Consider the following 23,634-nt stretch of genomic DNA (forward strand, 5'->3'; position numbering starts at 1 on the left):
TAACCTCCACCTGGATACAGAAGCACAGTCACTCAGTCACTCATAACCTCCACCTGGATACAGAAGCACAGTCACTCAGTCACTCATAACCTCCACCTGGATATAGAAGCACACAGTCACTCCCCATTGTTTTCTCCCTGTTTCCTGTCACAGTTCTCTAGAACAGGGATTCTCAACGTTTTTGGCTGGGGACCCCCAGAAATGCTTTGGCCATGTCTCGCGAAGACCGTGAAGACAAATATCCCTTCGGGGGCAATAAAGAGTATTATTATCATCAGTGTTTTGTAAATTAATGTTATTTTTTGTGTGATTATTTACGCATTAAGGTTTTTTATAAATACGTTTAAATCATGTTAATTTGTGCTTTCTTATTAAACACTCAATACTTGTAATTGGTCTGCTCTTTTCTCCCTCTACACCAAATCTCTTTGCCAAAAATAGATATACAAGCTGACAACACGTCGTGTATATGCACTATAGGGTTCCAGTGGTTAATGGCAGTGGTTTCTAAAGATTTGACGGCCCCCCTGTTGTAACTCTGAGCCTCTCGGACCACCTGCTGAAGACTCTCTAGAATGCTCTAGAATGACTAATAATATAATTAATATATAATATAATTAATAATTAAGAAAGGCAGGAAACCACAAAAATATCACCAAAAAAAGTTTATAAATGGTCTATTTTCATACAGTAGAGTTTTGAACACCGTTGATAATAGCACCTTCTTCTGAGTTGTTCCCATCTACGTCATCAGAGAACGTGGCTTGGGGTCGAGTGTCAACGTCAGGGTTTGGTTGTGGCTGCATGTCCTCCGGGGCGTCCTGCTCGGTAGGCTCCGCGGCTCCTCCAGACAGGATGTAGTCAGACAGCACTCCTGTGGGGCTCTCCTGAAAGTCAGAGTGAAATAGAACATCCTTAATAACATTGCCATTTTTATTTTTTTGCGTTTGATTTATTTGATTTGCATAATATGAAATAGTGCATATACATAGGAAAGGGAATAGTTGTCTCGCGTAGCCAGACAACTATTCCACAATCTCTGAATGCGAGTAAGGAAGCTGGCATTTCCGTTCACGAAAATATATTTGTCTCCCCCAGGCCGAAGGCCTAGGGGGAGAGTATGTTTTGCACTCCGTCCGTCCTTCCGTCCGTCCGTGTGTCCGTCCGTGTATCCGTCTGTCCTTCCGTCCGTCCCTTATCAGCTAATCTTCGGCACCGTTGGCCCGATCCATGCCAAACTTTGCACACTCCCTGGAGGCCAACGATGAACCTCTGCCACAAATATTCCTCAACGGCCTGTTATAGCGCCACCATGAGGCCGATTTAGGCAAAACACGTCCGTTATCAGCTAATCTTCGGCACCGTTGGCCCAATCCATGACAAACTTTGCACACACACTCCCTGGATGCCAACGACGAACCTCTGCCCCAAATATTCATCAACGGCCTGTTATTTAAAATATCTTTACATTTTATTATTTTATTTCCTTTTATGCAAAGCAACAAGCTATAATATATGCTCAGGTGATTTCGATTTATATTATATTATACATTTGCGTGGCTGTCAAGAAGAAACGGAATTGGAGAAGAGTCTCCACCAAGAGTCTCGGCGGGGGCTTAACCTCACCGTTAACATTTACACTGAGTCGCAAAACGGTGAGGTTCTCGCATAAGCGTTCATCATAATGTACAATTTGTCCGTACCTGGTCAAAAAGGAACACGGTGACATCGTCAAAGAAGGACACTGCCTTCTTCTTGCGTTCCAGCTCGTCGCAGAAGGACTGCGTGAGCAGCGTGGGCATCTTCAGGAGGCTGCGGAGGTGGCGCGCCCGGCTGCAGTCGCTCACCACCACCGGCACCGTGGGAGACGACTCCGCATCGCTGTCCTCACTCTCCTCCTCCTGTTGACAGCACATTTACATTTTTAGTTTTAGTGGAATGAAACTTATTTAGTTGTAGTCATATTTTAGTCATCTAAAATGTTTTTGTGTTTGACTAAATCTACAGTTCATTTAGTCAACGTCTAAAATGTATTTTGGCGGGTCATAATGGCTGATTTTACACTTGGTTGCATGCTGAAAATAGCCGATGTACAAGGTCACAACGTGTCGCAGCACGACGCATTATGATCTTATAGATCTGGTTTAGCATGCAACCAAGCATAAAATGACTCGTCTTTTAGTTTTACTGGATCTCTTCTCTACTACAGGGGTTCTCAACCCATGGGTCGTGACCCCTCGGGGGATCGCCAAATTATTTTCCAACTTTTTTTGCAACTGAATGGCTGGAAAGTGGAAATGAAGATTTTACATATAGTACACATAGTACATGCATACTTCACTAATGATTATATCTGGTTTCAGTATTTATTTATAGTGTATTGTCTCTATTATTAAGGTTATTGTAGCAGTAAATTTATATTGGGGTCGGGAGGGAGTGGGGCGGGGGTCCAGAAACATTGCCAAAGCATTTCCGGGGGTCCCCGGGCCAAAAACGTTGAGAACCCCTGCTCTACTAGTACCCTCCTGTATTAGTCTTCGCTTTAGTCATCATAGCTTCATTTTTATTTAGCTTTAATTTAGTTTTCCTCTGTGAAAAAAAGCTAGTCTACTAACATTTTTCGTCATGGTTTCTAGCCGGCGACGAAATCAACGCTAGTACCTGGACATTGTAGGTGAAATCAACGCTAGTACCTGGACATTGTAGGTGAAATCAACGCTAGTACCTGGACATTGTAGGTGCGCAGCTCCTCGTCCGACTCGCTGTCGTCCGAGTCGTCCTCGGCCTCCTCCAGCGGGGCACGCTGCACGTCTTCGCCGCACAGCTCCAGGAAGGAGGAGGATGAGGAGAGGTCGCCGGTCGGACCACCGTTGGATTCCTCGCAAAGGCTGTCCTGCGAGTCGCAATCCTCCTCCTCCGCGTCGATGTCCTCGAAGTCGTCCGCATCTATTCTCACGCCCTCGCTTTGGTCGCCCGCCGCATCCTCCGTCACCGTGGGACTGAGCCGCAGCGTCTCCTCCTCCGTCAGCTCCTCCCCGTTCTCGTTGTCTTTGGCGCCGCCCTCCTCCTCTCCGGAGTCAGTTATGGTCGATTCCGAGGTCAGAGACTGAATGGGGGAATAGTCCTCGGAGCCTCTGTTCGGTTGGTTGTGATTGGACGACCCCTCCTGGACCAAGGAGGAGGGCTCAGAGACGATGGAGGAGGAGCTACACTCCGAGGGGTCTTCTACAGACTGCTCAGTTTCCAAGCCCAGGTCCTCCTCTGCAGGGGCGGCCTCCTTGGTCAGGCAGCCCCCCATCTCCGGTGGGAATGGCAACAGCATGGACAGCCCAGGTATGTGGGAGGCCGGTGGTGAGCTGGGACCACCCCGTTCAAAGTCCACCATGACACAGCTTTTGTTTCGCCTCAGATTGGTCAAATGTCTTTCGGTGTCAACCTGCGGTTTGATAAGATCATCTTCTATGGTCAAGCCGTCACCAGGACCAGCGAAGAAGTTGCCGCCTACATCTCGAGGGCTCCTGTCATTCTCTGCATCGTAGTCAGAGAAGTAGGCCGAGTCTCTGTATGGGTTCTTGTTAGTCAGGCCTTTCAGTTGGAGCTCCTTGCTGCAAACAGAGAACACTTGATTCAGATCCACCTGCAGGACCAGTTCCGGTTCCCCGCCCAGCCCAGGGCTCCCCTCGTCACCATGGGCATCTCCCAGCTCCCTGAAAATGAACTCTGGAGATTCATTGTTCTCCGTGTCATAGCCGCTGTCCAGTGATTTGGGCAGGATGGGGGTGTTGAAGGCGTCTGGCTCATAGGGGCTGGCGGCTGAGCAGGACAGGTCGAGGGTGTCTGCAGAGTCGGGCGTTCCCACAGGATTCTTCAACGGGCTGAGGTCCTCGTCCTCCACCTCGGCATAGTCCAGGTTGAAGTCGGCAAATATTCCCGACGTGATATCCGTGATGTCATCGTCGTCATCACTGCAGTTACCCATGTCAACGAGGCTGTCGCCGGAGTGTCTCACGCCCACACCACTGTCCAACCCTCTGCTTGACTCTGAGATCTCGGGACGGCTCTGCCACGTACCCCCCACGCCTCCGGGGACCGCCACAGTGACCTTTGCGTCTTTCATGATTGACGGAACATCCCAAATATTTGCTCTCTGCTGATCCGACAATATTCGTATTTGCTCTGTGCGAGCCTCCATGTAAGAGGATGGCGATTTGATATAGCCGACCTCCGGTATCATCTGAGGCTCAGAGTGCATTCGCTCTCCGGTGAGTATAGATGGCATTTTACTGTCTCCCTCTCGTTTGTCCACTGCTTTCAAGTTGGAGCCAGAAAGATAATCAATACTTGAGATGGGCGTGTTCGTGTTCACTTGAGAGACAGTTTCTTCTTTTTCTTGGTGACAAACTTGGATGTATGTGCCTAACTCTTTCGGTGTGCAGACAGAGGTGCAGCTGGAGTTGGAGTCATGGCCTGTGGCCTCCAAGTAGGCAAAAGACTGTGAGCTGTTGAAGGTGCTGGCGTTGGCCTTGGTCATAGGCCTCAAATCTATCACATTCGTGGAGGGTGCAATGTAGTTGAGGTCCAGATAGCTGTCCTGCCCACTTCCAGTCTGCCTGCCATCAAGGCTCAGGCTGTTGTTGTTAGCTGAATGGTTGGATGTCCAGTTGGTGGCTTCGCCCTCAGAGAAGAGGTCCACATCATCCTCGGAGTTCCCAACCCTCCCCCGGCCTACCACCAGGCCACCCCCCATCTCTACATCAATGCTAATATGGTTAGCAACAGGTAGAGGCTTCTTGAAAGGACCCATCATGTCATAGTAGGCTTCGCTAACTGTGCTCCTAGCTGTGGTTCCCTTGTTCGATTCTAGGTAGGGATCGCAGAATCCTAAGCTGGGGCTGCTTATTGCTTGTGAAACTCCCCGTGGGTTTTCCAATCTCCCTGGTGGATAAAGAAGGCTCTTTTGGGACTCTGTTGGTGTTTCTTCTTTAGATAGAGAGGATTGGCTGCCCGTCATGTTGGCGGGCAGCTGCTCACAGTAAATGCTATCTTTGTGGCTGGGAGAGAGGCCGGTATGGGAATGGCGTAGCTGAACGGGGCTGATGCTGGATTGTCCAAGCAACGGCTCCATTGTTAGGGAGACAGTGGGGCTTGCATCTGAGTCATAGGCAGTGTGTTTGCCATTATTGGTCGCTGACCAGTAAGCATTGGACTGGGCCGCAGACAAACTAGTCCGACTCGAAGAGGACAGCCTGCTGTTACTGGCCTCCAGTCCGGGGCTGTAGTCGATCGCACTGTCTTCTAAGTTGATGTTACACTCTACTGGCTCCTCAATGCGAATGTAGTATTCACTGCTGACTGAGGGACTGTGGGCACTCAGCACTGGGACTACACCTGGGTGATCAGGCTCATAATAGGAAGGGGAGATGGCAGAGGCCAGGCTATCCGACTTGCAGCCCCCCGTGGTGCCTCCTTTGATGGGGTAGTAGATGTCCTGGTAGTGGGGGTTTCCCTGGCCCAGTGGTCCACTGGTGGAGGAGGAGAAGTACGGCTGCTCAGCTCTGGCCTGCTCCCACTTGTACTCAAAGTTGAGGCCATGGATGCTCTCCGTGACGGTCAGCATGTCGTCCCCGGTGTCGGACTGGAAGCTGTCGGAGAAGTGTTCCAGGAGGGGGAAGGACGAGGAGGCGGCGGAGGAGGCCAGCTCCGCCGCCGCCGCCTGTGTCTGGGTTGTGCCTGGGGGGGTGGGGGCGGGGGCGAGGCCAGGGCTGGGGGTCAGGGGCGGGGCCGTGGACGCGGCTGTGTGAGAGGCGCTACCGAGCAGGTTGGGTCTCAGGGCGTTCCAGCGCTGTTCAAAGTCCTCCTCTGCCTCACTGGAGCCTTTGGCACACAGGTAGGTGACCAGCAGGTGCACCTCTTCGCTGCAGGGTCTCAGCTCCGGCTGCAGCCAGCAGAACTGCAGCACCTCGTACCTGGGCAGAGAGGTGAGAGCGCACAGAGGAAGGAAAAGAAACAATAGTACATATTGTTACTCTAAAAGTTTGACGATCACAGGTGAATTTAATTAAATTTACTTAGCTTGAGCGGGGAAAACAAATACACATGGTTTGAACACTATGCTTACGTAGAACGTGTGTAATTCCCTGAGTGTAACCATTATTTGTTTTGCATTTATATGTGATACAGGCACTAACCTGTTCATTCTAAACTTCTTATATGGCGTTATAAAGTACTGTGAAATTAACACTCTTATTTCCTTGATATTGGATCAGTGACTAAAGTGTATTTTGGTCTATGGGAAATTGTGGCCAGAAGCGCAGACAGTGCAATGTGTAAGGAAAAACAGAAGGCTTCCTCAGGTAAATGAGAATATTGGTAAAGGTGTGTGTGTGTGTGTGTGTGTGTGTGTGTGTGTGTGTGTGTGTGTGTGTGTGTGTGTGTGTGTGTGTGTGGGCCTTTAGTTGGTCAGACCCACGGTTGTCCAGAACCGCCACAAAAGCAGGCTCTGGACAGAGGCCATAGATCTCCATATATGGAGCTGACCTGTTCTGACATCACAATATGTTCTGATATCCGCATAGACTCCATATTTGGACATGCCTGACAAAGATCTCCATATATGGAGCTGGCCTGTTCTGACATCACAATGATGCGCAACCTCACCCTTAGCCAATTGATCACACCTGATCACCCCCCTGTACATGTAATGTAGATAGCATGTTATGTAGAATCTACACATAACAGAGTCTACATTGTAGACAGATACCAGGTCATTATTGATCTATAGAATTCTACAGTGTTTATAGTGTCAATGTACGGATATTCTACTGTTAGACGGATGATAGGTTCTTAGTTTACTAATGATCTGAGATGACTATTTCTATGCATTTGATGTCATCATCATCCTTCGAGTGCCCTCGAGATCTGCGACACAAGCTGCTTCCACTGGTCTCTGTTGCTCATTGCCACACCAAGTTCATTCACAGTCAGTCCTGTGTCCCTACTCAGAACATCTGGAAATGTGAGAGGTTGTGTTCCTCTTGATGGGCAGGGTAGTCTCCACAGAAGAATATCCGAAATGACCTGGTCTTTTGCTCTGTGGCAGTGTCCAGCAAAGCGGAGTCTTTTTTTCTGCCACAACAACTGAGATGGGGTGGGTGCCTCCATAAATATGAGCTTTAGTGGTTTAATGGTATGTGGGCTCGTACAAAGCCTCAGGGAGCTGAACGCCCCTGCCTTACATAGTTCCGGGTCACCCTTGGGCAAGGTGTGGCACCCGTATGCCTCCCCCATCAGGGTCACGAGACTACTGCCTTGTAGTAGAGGCCCTCCAAGGTCAAAGGCTAAGGGACCTCCCCTGAATAGAAAAGGGTGTCTGAAGAAGTTGCGCTCTCAGTACACATTTAGCAAACGACAAGATCATGAAGACACAAACTGATTGCACCAGGGTTAAAGCCCCTGCCACCTCCAGGTCATCCAAGTCGCCTATGGCATTTGATGTATTATCTTGTGTTGTTCTTACAAATCGCTCTGGATTAAGTGTCAAATATGGATGATGTCAAAGTGAACATAAAGAACATTAGGATTATCGATCATATGTTTTATCTCTAGTGAAGAGGAAATATTACTACGGTGGTTTGATGCACAGGCATAAAACGATATTGATTTTGAAAGCAGGACAGGCTGGCTATTTAATGTGCTGGCATAAAAGGCATTGATTTTGAGAGGATTATGTCTATTAATCATCGGCATACTGTTTATAATGAAGCATGAGAATAACAGTGTGTGTGTGTGTGTGTGTGTGTGTGTGTGTGGCAGCCTAGGTCATGTAAGAGGCTTCCAACAACTTGGGATGCCAAAAAAGCAGCTAAACGGTAGCCGCCAAGTCTCTGTGTGTGTGTGTGTGTGTGTGTGTGTGTGTGTGTGTGTGTGTGTGTGTGTGTGTGTGTGTGTGTGTGTGTGTGTGTGTGTGTGTGTGTGTGTGTGTGTGTGTGTGTGTGTGTGTTACTTGTACCCCTGAAGGATGTGTGGGTATTTGTCCGGGACTTTCTGACTGCATTCTGTACAGCACATTGTAAATATTTGTGTTCTTGTATTGTATCTCTTAGGTGGACATAAATAAAATGATTAAAATGTGCGTGCGTGCGTGCGTGCGTGCGTGCGTGCATGTGTGCATGTGTGCATGTGTGCGTGTCTTACCAGCGTTCACTCAGGGGGATTTTAAGCTGCGGTTTGGGTAGTTTGAGCTGCTGTTCTTTCACAGCGTACGTGAGCACCTGTCTGTCAGAGTAGTGTCTGTAGGGCTGGCCCCCCAGCTCAAACAGCTCCCACATGGTCACTCCCAAAGACCTGGAAAACACCACATTAACCACATGGTCACTCCCAAAGACCTGGAAAACACCACATTAACCACATGGTCACTCCCAAAGACCTGGAAAACACCACATTAACCACATGGTCACTCCCAAAGACCTGGAAAACACCACATGTTTCACCACACATGCTATGTTTCTATGTCGTTCTTTGATTTTTCAAAAATAGCAGACCTACAAGCTCGTAACGCGCCACTCGGTGGCGCGCTATGAGCTTGTAGATCTGCTATTTTTCAATAGCTAAAGCATAACATAATGGCAATGCTAACACCAAAAGGGGTTCCCGCCCAAAATGGGTTAACCTCATTGGGACCTGAGAGAGACCAGATACATGTTGTGAGTGGTGCTCAAACTTCTTCATGTCAATACCAAAAAATGTATTTGGCCGCCGACCCCAATCTCAAAAGGTTTCTATAAAATACAAGCTTGTATTGCGGCACTATGTGTGCTAATCCTGGCATGCTGGCAGCTGAATGAATAAAGAAATTAATTTCACCTTCAAACCGTTAATCCACTAGTCTAATTGACAGCATTTTCTTTCTAATAAATACAATAAAACGTCTTTATTTTCTCAAATAATAGCACATCGTTGCTGTCGGGGGTAAAACATAAATCTACAAGCTCACGAGTCACGACATGTTGTGTGAACGTGTATGAAGTAGGGCATTCATTTACAGAAAAACATAAAATATGGTGATACGAGGTTTCTACAAGCTCACACCATGTCACAATATGACGTGTAGATGGTAGATCTGCCATTTGTGCCATTTGTCATACAGGCGTAAACATTTATGCAAATGTTAGTTCTTCTTTGCAGTAGAGTGCATAATATTCCACAAAAGAGTTGCATCATTGAGTCCCAGTGTTGGGTGTAACGGCGCTATTAATAACGGCGTTATGTAAGGGACTACTTTTATTGGTAACAGAATAAACTAACTAGTTAGTTTTGCAATTTAGTAGTTAGTTACTTAGTTACTTTTCCAAAACAGTAATCCCGTTACTATAATGTTTCCCTGTTCATTTTGTGTGCAAGATTTAAAAATAATAAAGCCCCGACTGCCTTCTATGTGATTTATCTTCCCAAGCCCCAATGTGCAGTGCATAGTATAGCCTACTATACATCCTGCGTCTACTACATCCTGTAAGTTCACTTAAGAAATAAAAGTATTTAGTTACAAGTAGATTTTATTTTGAAGAGGAAGAGGAAGTTGTTTCGGTTGTAGCCAGCTGCTATGACAGTGCCGGTGGTGGTGGTGGAATATACTCTAAGCAGAATAATAATAACAACATGCTTTAAGCCAAAGTAAAAACCGCATGCGTCTTTGACTTAAACAATGTAGGCTAAACACTTTGGAATTACGTTAAACATGGTAGATCCTCCGTGGCTGCGTCATTAGGTGAGTACTAGTTTAATGAATTGTTTAAGTTTCATAGTAACATTCATCATCAACAGGCTGTTGTTGATGCCCACCCCAAATAACAGGTTACAGGATTCTCATTCTGTTACTGTCACTACCTGCGAGGATGGCCGCCGTGCCATTTCTTATAAACTATCTAGTTCATAGGTGGGTCGTGGGTCCACGGTGGTGGTGGTGTTGTTGTTGTTCATGCGCCACGGTGCGCGCTGTGGAGAGGGCATCATGCGCGCTGTTGGCTGGTTGGAGCGCAGCGCAACAGCCTTTCTGTCCAGTCCTACGTGTATAGGCTGGCGATTGTGGCGAATTATATTCGTTAATAAAGAGAGCTGTAAAGGGGATATTGTCTATGGTCAGTTCATTGTGTGTATCATTCTCGTTTTTAACCATAGAGTTAATTAGATCCGTAATAATAATTAATAATGCGGCACAATGACGGTAGGCAGTATCCTAATAGCCTACAATGTAAACAACTTGCGCAAGCATTCAAAATGGGTTTTAATTGTCGGGTAACGGAAAATAATCTAACTTGTTACTTTTCTCAGAAGGTAATCTGTAACGGTAAGGGATTCTTTTCATGGGCAGTAATCCAGTAACCTAACGAAGTTACTTTAGAAAGTAACGATGCCCAACACTGTTAGGTCCTGACCAATTTCCGTACTGTGCATCAGGGTCAGTTTCTAGTACTGTGATCCTGGATCAGTTTATAGTAGTGATGATGTCATGAGAACGCTCACCATACATTGCTGGTCTTGGTTTGGTCAACTATCAGGAGGTTCCCATGGACATCATCGACCAGTTCTGGGGCAATCCAGCGCAGGGGCACCCAAATCTGGTCCGGTGTCACAAAGTAGTCTTCCTACGTGACAAAAGATGAGCACGTTTAGCGTGACAAGTTTCATAATACAGTGACCAGTTACATACTAATTATGACTTTCTAAAACACAGAAATCACCGGAGTGAACTTGGTGGGGTATAGTACCTTATAGCGGCTGTGGGAGAGGCCGTAGTCTCCGATCCTAACGGTCATTTCTGAAGTGAGCAGGCAGTTCCGCAAGGCCAGGTCACTGTCGGAACAAGACACACAGTCTCACAAACCCTGGTATGTAATCAGCTTCCCCTCTAAAATGCCATGATATTGCAACGTATCCTCATCATCATTCTCGTAGTAGCTGTGTGGGAGTATGTCTGGAATAATGAAAGCATTAGGACAACACAGTTTTTTATATACACTGATAGCGTGGTGTAAATGCATTGTATAGTACTAACTGAGATCTACTTACAATACTTTATTCCATAGATCGAAAACACAGGTCAGTGAACAATTATTGTCATGCAATGCGCTCCAGTAGTTTCTATTCATTGCAATGGAGTCAGCACAAAGAGAAACATTACAAGCCCTCACTAACTGTGTCTGTACTCTGTACTAATTGTAATTGTTAGATTGTCATCTATAATACCTAACTACAGGGAACTCATCAGCCGTGAAGCCACTTATTGGTTGCCATAGCAATGACAGCCGCTACAGGGCAGAGAAAAAGAGAGAGAGAGAGGGGTTCACCCCCGGCAACAAAATCACTGATGCTGGAGTCTGTGACAATCACTCAGGCAGCACCAGGATGTTGTTGCAGGGAGAGACCAGCAGGGGGCAGCACAGTCCATTATGGTTAGACACTTGCTGCTGATGGAAAGGACCTGGACCCCAGTGGCGGAAAGTAAACAAAGTCCATTTACTCAATCTGTACTTTAACTTTACTTGAGTATGTGCATTTTCCCAATACTTTATTCTACTCCATGACATCTTAGAGGCAAATATTGTGCTACTACTACTGCTCCACTTAAAAAACTTTTACAATTAAGTCCCTTTTTATACTTACTTTGTCTATTCGAAAACAGACAACCTACAAGTAGATCTGGTTTGAAAGATTAAAAAATACCTATGCATTATTTTTAGGGGGGGGGGGCACTATGCGAAATGGGACATTCTACATAATAAGTACCTTGAATTTTGTATTACTTCAAGTATATTATGCCAACACTTTTACGCAAGTAACATTATGATATCAGGACTTTCAGTTGTACATTCTCCATTTTTCCCGCTGTACCTGTGTATGAAGTTGTATTTGTGGAGATGCAGCAGCCCTGAGGCGATCTCGCATGCCAGTCGCTGAAGGATCAAAGGGTCGGGTGTCTCGGAGTCAGTTGCCTGGCAACTGCGAAGGTAGCTCTTCAGATCGCCCTGATGAAAAGGTCACAAACAGTTTCAGACTGTTTATCTGTCTACTTATAACAACGTAAGCTCTACATACTTTAGCAAAATTAGCTGATGCACTGCATTGTGAGCTTGCAGATAGGCGGTTTCTTTTTTGAGGGGGTGTTTTGTGAACATTTTAGGGACGCCACATTGAAAGTGGTTAACCCCAGGCACTCGAGTGGCACAGTGGTAAAAGCGCCTGCCCATCACCGCGGGGGTTGTGGGTTCAAATCCACCACGGTGCATGCACCTGGCTTCGTCGGACGTCACCTCTTAGACGCATGCAATTGGCCCGTGTTCGGATGGAGGGAAGCCGGTGGGAAGGGCTGATATCACTGCATGTATTCCTATGGCCTGGGACGACACCTGTCAGCAGGTCGGATACAACAGCAGTGACGACGACACACAAATGCATGTGGGGATCGAGGAATCAATCAATTCAAAATCAAACTACTAAAATGGGGAGAAAAAGGGTTTCTTTTTTAAATGAAGGAAAAGAAGAAAGGAAAGTTTGTGGTTATAACCTGGACTCAATATGCCAAAGTGATTGGGGGTCTTACCAGAGGGCAGAACTCCATGACCAGCAGATAGGGAGTGACCTCTGAGCACTGGGCCAGGCACTGCAGCAGAGCATGGTGCTGGAGAGAGCTGGAGGAAGAACAACACACACTATGGATATATACGTATGCAAAAAACAGTGGTGGAAAAAAGTACTCACATTTTTTACTTAAGTAAAAGTATCAATACTGCAATGTACCTCCGTTACAATTAAAAGTCAGGAATTAAAAATATACGTACAAAAGTATTGGCATCAAAATGTAGTTTTCAATAGTATAGGAATCATTTTGAGTGAATTTGGTTTGTGTATATTCATGTATTTTTCCACTCTCATTGTCTGTATGTCATGAGAGCAGGACCTAGTGACTTTTGTCTCTTATTGTTGATTTTCCAAATGTATGTTTACAACCAATTGTCTTTACATTTTTTTCATATATAATGTTTCTAGAATGTAACTGAAATTATGTAAACGTTTTTTGGGGTCCTTGTGCCTTTGAATGATGAAATTGATGATCATCACGAGCTGTACCTCTTTCTCTAATCAGACTCTGTCTATTGTGATTGGTTGATTCCTTTTCAAATGTGTGTATATAAGTAACTCTGTCAAAATGATGTGTTATGCCTGAAGAAGGTCTGCAGGTGTATTCTATTCCCTTCATTGATGTCCACTGGCCTATACGCACCTAGTACATCTACTGTGTCACGATGTGACGCATTGCTCTGAGCTTGTAGATCTGCTATTTTCAAATGGTCTGAAATGTTTTGTAATATGAATTCAAAATCTACAAAGTAACTAGTAACTAATGTTTTCAAATAAATGTAGTGGATTAAAAGTACAATAGTTGGAGTATAGTAAGTTTCGGAAATTGGAAACACTCCAGTAAGGTAAAAGTACCTCAAACTGTTACTTAAGTACAGTACTTCAGTAAATGTAATTAGTTACTTTCCACCACTGTCAAAAACTAGACGAAGTATTGTAAGAGTTGCTCCGCAACAGTCACTATAGTTTCTATGAGTCTGTTGTTCTGACCGGTATGGCTGAACCTCCTCCAGGAACTGCATCTGGTCCTGAACACTGGCACTGGCTTTGAGCTCTTTCACCACCACCTGGGTGGTACTGAGGCCCGCATTCACCTCACCCAGCAGAACCTGGCAAAGACGAGGGAAAATGGCACAGAGTCAGTCAGCACAGGGCCCAATAAGCACCGTGCATGGACGGAGGAAGTGGGGAGTGTGACGTGTGGCTGTTTGGGAACCACTGATGTAGTGAACTGGTTCCCAAACAGTGGCCGGGTCAGGACCCATTCATGGGTCACGCAACAATTTGTATGGTCGACGGCATGGAACAAACTCCCACTATACCTTCGACAGACAGCCTCTGTAGACATTTTTAAAGCACAGCTCAAGACCTACTTCTACAGTCTTGCTTTTAGTTGATCTTTTTCAATGCCTTGTAATTCATGTCCTCACTGTATTGCATTACTGCTATTATTTTAATGTTTTATGCCTTGCTTTTCTTTTCTTTTTCTCCATTGCTCTGTAAAGCACTTTGAGCTGCATTACATGTCAGGCAAATAAAAATGTATTATTATTATTATCCTTCCTCTTCGATGTCTCCCTTTTGACTGATACCTGTCCATTTAAACTCTAGACGGGCCTGCCCCAAAGTTGTTAGTGCAGTCGCGCCCGCCAGCCGGCGAAAATTAGAGTTATCAACAGGCCTGGCCCTCATCAAACCCTGTACACTCAAGAGAATGTCCCAGCTACCATGCTTAGATCTCCATATATGGAGCTGACCTGTTCTGACATTCTATATGTTGATCTGACCTCATCAAACCCTGTACACTCAAGACATGCTCCTTATATGGCCAGTACAGAATTCATTGCATGTTGATCTGACCCCCCATGCCAAAGCGCCAGCGCTCACCCAGCAGTCTGCCGTCAACGAGGCGGATGCCGGGATGCGTGCACGCGACTTTGCCATAATTATGTGTTGTTTTATCAGAGAGAGTTGTTTTTAAATGTGCTGGTATGCGGTCAGGCTTAGGCTTGGCTCAGGGAAGAGGACGCCCCTGCCATGCATAGTCCTCCATGGCACCGTTGGAGGTGCGACAAAGAAAGCAGGAAGACCATCCTTCTGTATTAAATAATACATTTGATTTGACCTTCTGGAAACCCTAGTTATACCCAGGGCCTATGATGTACCACCTGGAGAGATGAACTAAGCAAAAGACTGATTTATTCTTCGTCGTACGATAGTGTCCTGCGCCGACAGTAGCTGCTACTGTACACGATCACTGTAGATCTGCTATTTTCAACACATTTTCTGCCTTGAAGAGTTTCTCCAGAATTACTTTCCATTTTTAACCCATACACAAAGGAATGTTAATAAAAAAGTAGATTCTGAAATAACAAAAAAGAGCTACCAACAATATAATTTCAGAGAACCTTACAGTCTTTACATGTAAGAGTAACTGGCAACCACGTAAATTGAACGATCAAAATAAAACTAGTAAAGAGGAGAAAAATAAAGCACAAAGCTCAAAGCACAATCTCCACAGATTCCACATCACAATTTAACACAACACAATTTAAGACTTAAATATAGCCAGTGGATATTTGCTCCTGAAATCTCTCCATATTATGGTCTTTGCATAGATTTACATAATGAACATTTCAGCATAGACTCCACCAAACCATCACCTCACACCAAGATAAAAATAACTTGAACTCTTACATAACATAGCTCTTTAATTAATAAGGACTTCCGACTTTGGATTACTAGTCAAAGGAAAGAAAATCATAAATGCTGTTAAACTGTTACGTCCATAATATACTAAACTCTAAATCCTTTTACGAAAGTGAATGAGCAACAAAAATGGTGTTGTCTATGGAATGTCCAATACATACAGTATGTAGCCTACATTATTATAGTAATTTCGCTAGAAGAGCAAAAATGCCCCAAATCTATTGATTAAAAAAACGAATGTACAGTATTGTCCCATCAATCATTCATATTTCAAATCATTCAACCATTCATATTTGTCAGTCTAATATAAAATCCTCAATCTAATATAATTGAAAGGACCTATAACATAAAATTCAACTTTTTCAATTTATTTTGTGCTTTTGGGGCTCCCATATGTGTTTTCTATCCCCACAAATAACCATTTTTGAACAATCAGGCTTTCATATCATAATGGTGCTTTAATGGAAATTGCTCTCAGGAACAGCTCAACTGATTTTGTCCTCATCGTGATGTCATCAATGTCACCCTACTTTGTATAATTCCTCCTCTTCTTCAGTCTTCAGTTCCACATTTTCATTTCCACTTTGTTTACAATGTCCACCATTGTTGATTTTCCAAGCTGGCATGGAATGGAAACAAGCCTGGTTTTATCTAGCATCAGTATTATAATAACTCAAATATTAAATAATCTGTATATCAGCTCCCCCACCACCTCAGGACATTGTGGTACTGCAGCTAAAACTGCTTTCAAAGTCCAGAAAGAAATGGACTGGTTATATCAGAGTGGTGATTGAGGCTCAAACCTTTAGAAATAACTTTTAAGGACATAAACAATATAATATTAAATATTAAAAGCCGTTTTAAAATGCATGTTATTTGCACTTTAAGAACACATTAAAGAGCTGATCAATAGTCAAGTGTTGGTCATGTATTTTCTTTCCTTTCTTTCTTTCCAGCAGCATGTACACTGAAAACCATAATGCTGCCCTCCACAGACAAGGGTTTGCTTTTCATTTCATTTAAAAAGAAACATCTTCTTCTTGTTCTCTGGTGATGGTCCCTGGGACAAATGTGACTAATAATAACTAGTAAGATGATGTACAGAACCTACTGGTACATGCTGAATGATGTAATGGATTCTGGACCCCTAGTAAGAACTAAGATGATGTACAGAACCTACTGGTACATGCTGAATGATGTAATGGATTCTGGACCCCTAGTAAGAACTAAGATGATGTACAGAACCTACTGGTACATGCTGAATGATGTAATGGATTCTGGACCCCTAGTAAGAACTAAGATGATGTACAGAACCTACTGGTACGTGCTGAATGATGTAATGGATTCTGGACCCCTAGTAAGAACTAAGATGATGTACAGAACCTACTGGTACATGCTGAATGATGTAATGGATTCCGGACCCCTAGTAAGAACTAAGGAAGACTAATGGGGATCTTTTAAAATAAATAAATAATAGGGACAGCCGCTGAGCCGATCCACACAGTTCTATCCCAGCATGGTAATTGTAAGGAATTTGCTGTGAAAGTGCATTTCGACACTTCTCCCATGGACTCCACATGCTGATGCTAGAGCCAAAGATTAGCCTGGCTAACATGAGATCATCATCATATTACCCATACATTCCATAGGGTACGAGGCACATTATAGAAGTGCCGGGTGCAAACTTATCAAATGAAACAATTAAGGAAGACGACGATGTATCGTGTCATAAGACCCAGCTGCTGTGTGTCCGTCTCTCACGTGTGTGTGTGTGTATGTGTGCGCACGTGTGTGTAGAAAATAATAAGGGCGATAACTCACCTTGCCAAACCAGCCATGACCAATCTCCTTCAGATAGAGAAGACTGTGACGACCGAGGTCTGATGATTTCAGCAGCTGGACTAGAGTGACATGATAGAAAAGGCACTGTTAGATGAGTGAGAGACAGGAGCACCACTGAACTTGAGGACACGGTTCTTCAAAGTTGTGTCTTGTCACCAGAGCTTAATTTCTAAAGGAGGGCTTCTAACTATTACTGTATTCTATATTCCTGAGTATACAGTGAGAGTTGTGAGCCCTCCTTTGTTAATTGAACTTCTACATTTTACAGATTGGCTCTGCAGTGTCTGCACCAAAGAAGGGATGTGCATAAAATCAACAGTCAAAAATTGTCATCAGAGCTCAACATAATATAATTGAAGAAACATAGAAGTCTCAGGGGCATTAAAAAAGAGACAGAAAAGAGCCTGAAAGGGGGAGAAAAGCCCAGAAAAAGAGAAAAACAGACATAATATAGTAGAGTGGAGCTAAAAAGAAAGCGCTTCCCAGAAAGTCTGAGTACCGGAGAAGGAATATTTCCTGACGGCAAAGTTATGTTACTTGTCAACTACATGAAGCAATAACGGCAGACAACGGTGAGGATCTCAGTACCGCGACAGCACTATCTCATATTTTAACTATTGTACCACCAAGAGTATAACAAAATGAAACTTGTCGTGTACCTCCAAGGAGCCTCATATTGTGATGGAGATGAAGTCGAAGGTAATGACGATGAGGGTGATGAGGACATGGTGGTGGAGCGGCCAGCCACCCGGAGCACCGTGACACGGACCGAGTCCCCCCGGCGAGGTCGCCGCTCGGAGTGTGAGAACCGAGAGCCCGTGGCCCCGACCCCAGCCATCCTCAGCCTCAGGGTGTATTTGTGAGACGGAGCCGATGGTCGCAGTGTGTGTTCGAGAGAGAGAACACCGCAGTCACAGTGTGTGTGTGTGTGTGAGACAGAGCGTCGGCTAGGTTTAACCCTCCGAGCCCTCGCACAGCTGTACAAGCTCGCCGCGCTGCCTCTCCCTGTCTGGACCCGGCACATCCTCATGCTGGAACACACAAACACGCACGCATGCAGTCCTTGTCCTGGGGCCGCCAGCTGTCACACACACACACTCAGGAAGCTTTCCTCCCTGTTCACAGACTATAACGTGTAAATCTAAACCGAACTGGTCCCAAGCTCGGCGCTCAAGATCCAATATAATATTACATTGGGGCGATGGATAGGTCTTCTGCCCTGGGCTTTGGGCTGCTTCCCATCCGTCATGCGAGTCGGCAATGTGCTGTCTGACGCACTGGCTCCGCGCGCCACTTCAAGACACCCGGCCGTGACATTGGAGGCCCACATAATGCCCCTTGTCACCCTGCACAGCGGCATTCCTCAGCCCTGCAGCAATACAAACGCAGCTCTGTCGAGACGCAGAAAAGACCTCTGTCACATGCCACACACCCCTCCTCTATCTTGGAGCTCCCCCCACCCCACTCTCAGGCCGTGGTGCATGCCACCACCCTGCCCCTCTCTCTTGTCTCCTCTCCCTGTCGTTCTGTCACAGACTCCTCACTGTATTGGGCCCATAATGGCAGTCCTCCTCCTCTGCCACCACGTTCCACGGACACTTTGGCCCAGCCTCGTGTTCGCCCACTTCCCAGCCCTGCTAAATCAGGGTCATTGTATAGGGTCACTCACACTAACACACACATCCCTCATTCTCATTGCCTGGTACGCGGTGTGCACACACACACACACACACACACACACACACACACACACACACACACACACACACACACACAGAGAAAGACAGAGAGAGAGATAGAGAGATAAGAGAGAGATAGTAAGTGTGCACGCACGTGCGTGCGTGGCTGCGTGCGTGCGTTTCTCTCCTTAATCCAAATCCACTGGAATGGCTCAACTGGTCTTTTATATTATTCCCAGAATGGAATGTGCGAGTGTGAGTGTGTGAGTGTGTGCGAGTGTGAGTGTGTGTGAGTGTGTGCGTGTGTGAGTGTGTGCGTTCCCATCCTACTCATGACATTCCCAGGGAATCTTGCAGCGACCACAGAGGTGGTGGCGGGATAATAATACACATTTATGCTCTTCCTTAAAGGGCCACTTCACCCCTTTTGCAACCAGATCTTATTTTAATGGTGTTTGCCAGACAAGAAACACTTTCCTGGGGGTTTTATGTGGGTAATAATTATTTTTTTGATTTTTTAGTATTTCAAATTGTCTGTGATTTCATGGACACTGGTCTCATTGTTGGATTACTACTCTTGCAGTAAGAGTAAGAGCAACAAGACGTTAACTTGTTTGAGGTTGTCAGATCAAAACTGCTTTATTTGTGTGCTTTAATCACAAATGCCATACATCTCCATACATGTAAGGAACTGTAAAAGAGATGCCTTTGTACAATGTATGATCACTATGCTTATAAAAGCGTGTGTGTGTGTGTGTGTGTGTGTGTGTGTGTGTGTGTGTGTGTGTGTGTGTGTGTGCGCGTGTGTGTGTGTGTGCGTGCGCGCGCACGACTATGCGTGCATGTGCGGCTGTGCGTGTGTAGGCAGTTTATGACGCGTGCATAATGTGCGTGGGAGCTTTAATTGCTATGTCTGACGAACAACAAACTGTAGAAAATTGCTAATCTTCCCGCTATTAAAGTCTCAAAGAGCTTCTGAAGCCATACAGACTTCATTATTTTAATTTTCTACCCACTTGACCTTTTCACGCTGCTGCGTGAAAGACAGTGAGCAACTGACAGAAGCAGAGGAGAAGAAAGGGAGAGAGAGATAGAAAGAGAGAGAGACAGAGAGTGTCATGGTCGACTTGCACACACAAGTGGACGAAACAGAAGTATTTTTAATCTAATATTTTGGATAAACATTTTTTTTTGTTTTATGTGGAGGGGAAACGACAAAAACCAAGCACATTGTCCTGCCATTTTAACTCAATGAAAGAAGTCTCTCTCTCTCTCCCTTTCTCTCTCCACATCTCTCCACTCCTCACCCTGCAACACCTGGGCCAATCACATGTCGGTAGCTATGGAGGACAGGACAGAGGCTGGCGATTGGCTACGTTCCCGTGGCTGCCTTGTCCAATCAGTGCTGACGCTCACATACTGGGACGCTGAGAGCCAGACTCACCTCCCTGCATGTGCAGTGTGTGCAGTGACTCATGCAGAGGGAGGGACGCATTGTGTGCACTTGGGATCTGACTCATGCAGACACACACACACACACAAACACACACACACGCACACACACACACACACACACACACACACACACACATTTGGATTACTCTATGAGGACAATTCATGAATGTAATTTTTACAGCGTAAAAGAGAATGCTGCAATGCGTTGTGAGCTATAAAATCTGACAATTAAGGTTTGTGTGTCGCTGATGTGCAACTTAAGTATAAATCAGGCATAACTCTAACCCTAAACCCACTCTGAATCTTTTCCTAATTGTAAGCCAAACTCCCCAAATCTTTAACCATAAAACATCCACGAGGACTGGGGAAATATTCCTCAGAATGTCCATTTCTCAAATTCTACAGTGGGGACAAGTATAGTAATACAAGTATGCACGCACGCACGCGCACGCACGCACGCGCACGCACGCGCACGCACGCACGCACACACACACACACACACACACACACACACACACACACACACACACACACACACACACACACACACACACACACACACACACACACACACACACACACACACACACACACACACACACACACACACACACACACACACACTTACTTTAATAGAGTGGGTTTCAAACCGAATGCCCCTCCCAATGAAGTCCAAAGTGGAGTGTTGCTAGGGGAAATCATGGCTGTAGTATAGTACACTATTAGGACATGGAAACCTCCCCTGGCTGGAGGTGAGATGAAATGAGGATTCAGGCAGAAACCTTGTACTATATGTGCACTTAATCAGGAAGTGTAGAAAAAAAGAACCTGCCATGTTCTTAGTTATTATTTAGTCACAAGGATGAAATATTTATAGAACCCGCAGACAGAGAACGTTTAATAAATGTTTCAAACATAGCAAAAGTAGCAGCAGATCTACAGTACAAGCTCACAATGCGTTCCATTGTGATATGTGAGCTTGTAGATCAGCTATTTTCTCTCGGTAAGGAAATGACATGCAGCAAATGGTCTGCTTGGCCTGGGTGTCACGCCTCGCTCCTCTGCCTTTGCATTTGAGCATTGACTTAGGTCCAGACCAATGGACTAATATTTGGCTTGACCTTAATGGTTATGTGGTTGATTTATGTTCTGTATTTGCTTAAGTCAAGAAAGGAAGTTGTTACTATTCTTGCCTTTGTACTTGTTTACTAATAATGCAGTCCTTCAAACTTATTCTGTTATTCTCTGTATGTTCAGTATTTTGCCTTGTCTTCCTGTTATGTTTGGTTTTCTGTTACTACTGTTGGTTTTGTGTATCTTATTTTGTAGTATGGTCCCTAGTGTTTCATGTCTGCCTAGTTACTGTTCCCTACCTTGTCTCACCTACCTTGTGATGTGTCAGTGTTTTCACATGTGTCCTGTTCTGTTAGCCTATCCTGTGATTGATTGTATTTTGAGTTCACCTGTGTCTAGTTAGTCTTTGTCTATTTAGATACCCCAGTTTGTTCAGTTCCTTGTCAGATCGTCATTCCATGTCAGCGTGTATACTGTGTCCTTATATTTGCCTGCCCCATTTTATGGGAAGTTTAAGTTCTAGTTTAATAAACATCCTGAACTGTGAATCTTGCCTTTTGGTCGTAGCTTTTGGGTCCTGGCATCAGACACCACTTGACTTTAGTGCATCCTATAGATCAACTAATTAGACACCACTTGTCTTTAGTGCACCCTATAGATCAGCTAATTTATTTTTCTACTTTTGAGCAACACTGAAAAAAACCTGAAAAAGGTTTTCTGTCCAAGAACAACAATAGGCTACTGTAAGCCTCGTCGTATATGGCAATTGGTGTCACTGACGTCAAAGACACATTTCTATGAATAATAATATAATGTACACACATGGACGAAGAACCACAGAATTAATCATGTACGTATGTTAGAGGCCGCTGTCGCACGCACTCACACACTCACGCACACAAACAGCAAAAGACTGCAGTGGGCCAATGTCCCGAAGCATTACATAATGACCAGATGTCTGTCCTTTATTCAGAGAGGAGAATGAAATGAAACAGTGTCAATGATAGAGATTGTGTCTCTCCTGACTATAACCATTAAAGAATTCCCTCAGTGTCTAACTTGTGAAAATCGACAAAGCACAGTGAGAGACTCATTGCCCTCGTGATAGGCTCCCCCTCCCCAGAGAATCAACAATCTTTTAATAGTGCTTAGTTGGTGTGATTAATTCTGAAAACTGATTAAGCACGACTAAAGAGCAGCGAATTAATGCTGACTGATATTATGAGGACAACATGCATGAAAATGTAAGTTGAAAGGAAAGGAAAGGAAAGGAAAGGAAAGGAAAGGAAAGGAAAGGAAAGGAAAGGAAAGGAAAGGAACAAAGCAAATCTGCGTGGATGTGATTGGTGTTTTGCAATCTTACTGGATCTTCCAGGCTGTTTGGACACGGGCAGCGAGACCTCGGTGAGAGGGAGGATGTAGACCTCAGGGCCATTCTGGGAGGAGGGTGAGGCCAGGGTGGAGAGATCTGCCTGGTACTCCTCTCCATCTGTGTTCTCAAACTCCTGGTGCACAGGGCGGAGACAGACACTGAGGTTAGTCATTCACTCCCCAGTCCATTCTACTGTGCAGGGAGTGGGAGACAATAGTTTGTCTGTGGTGGCACTGACTAATGTGCTAATACATGCCCGCATAGCCTACATAGTCCACTAGTTGCATTATTGTGCCTTTTCGTCTGCAGGGAAACATCCCACAGGCACACATACTGTACTGTGCACACACGCACACACCCATTACTATCCACATGAGGATGTCAAAAAGTATTTTTTTCTTTTGCCATTTTTAACTAATCCCAACCCCTAAACCTAATGCACAGTAATCCCCTACTGCCCTACTGTAAATGCCTCATCTTAATAGTGGCCATAAACTGAATATTTAACCTAAAAATCTTTCTTTGCCCATTTCCCTCAAGGGGACCAGAACATGTTCTATCCTTGCAACACCGTCATACAATAAATAACATTTTGGAATTTTATATTTTTTCTAAATGATTTCACACTATTATACACGAGCTGTGTGTGTGTGTCACACCAAAAGTGGTGACCTATATAATCCTGTACATTAGAATCATCACGCAGTCCTCACCCCTACACAGCTGTCATTAATGGTCTTGATTGCCTATGCGTTTGTCTCTCTCTCTCTCTCTCTCTCTCTCTGGTGTGTGTGGGGAGGAGATTAGTTGCGCTGCCCTCGACAGTGAGTGATATATACTTCTCAAGTAGCGGTGCAGAACCGAGAGTGC

General features: G+C 45.0%; 1 protein-coding gene across 5 annotated transcripts in view; it reads right to left on the bottom strand.

Annotated features, from left to right (window-relative positions):
- Positions 1-23,634, bottom strand: part of LOC308324305 (serine/threonine-protein kinase LMTK1-like) — a 47,903-nt gene that overhangs the window by 3,012 nt on the left and 21,257 nt on the right. Inside the window, exons 3-13 of one of the 5 annotated variants that reach the window (XM_080776317.1) lie at positions 22,756-22,897; positions 17,164-17,243; positions 13,624-13,742; positions 12,596-12,683; positions 11,887-12,020; positions 10,764-10,848; positions 10,519-10,640; positions 8,194-8,343; positions 2,726-5,966; positions 1,704-1,901; positions 722-884 (exon numbers count right to left, since the gene is read on the bottom strand). In XM_080776317.1, the coding sequence (XP_080632443.1) occupies positions 722-884; positions 1,704-1,901; positions 2,726-5,966; positions 8,194-8,343; positions 10,519-10,640; positions 10,764-10,848; positions 11,887-12,020; positions 12,596-12,683; positions 13,624-13,742; positions 17,164-17,243; positions 22,756-22,897 (4,522 nt within the window). Of the gene's footprint in view, positions 1-689; positions 888-1,703; positions 1,902-2,725; positions 5,967-8,193; positions 8,344-10,518; positions 10,641-10,763; positions 10,849-11,241; positions 11,318-11,886; positions 12,021-12,595; positions 12,684-13,623; positions 13,743-17,163; positions 17,244-17,843; positions 18,568-22,755; positions 22,898-23,634 lie in introns of those variants that run through there. The other 4 variants (XM_080776316.1, XM_080776319.1, XM_080776318.1 and 1 more) reach the window with 4 other exon arrangements.

The sequence above is a fragment of the Protomyctophum bolini genome, assembly GCF_963924005.1.
Source record: "Protomyctophum bolini genome assembly, chromosome: 11".
Taxonomy (NCBI): Eukaryota; Metazoa; Chordata; class Actinopteri; order Myctophiformes; family Myctophidae; genus Protomyctophum; species Protomyctophum bolini.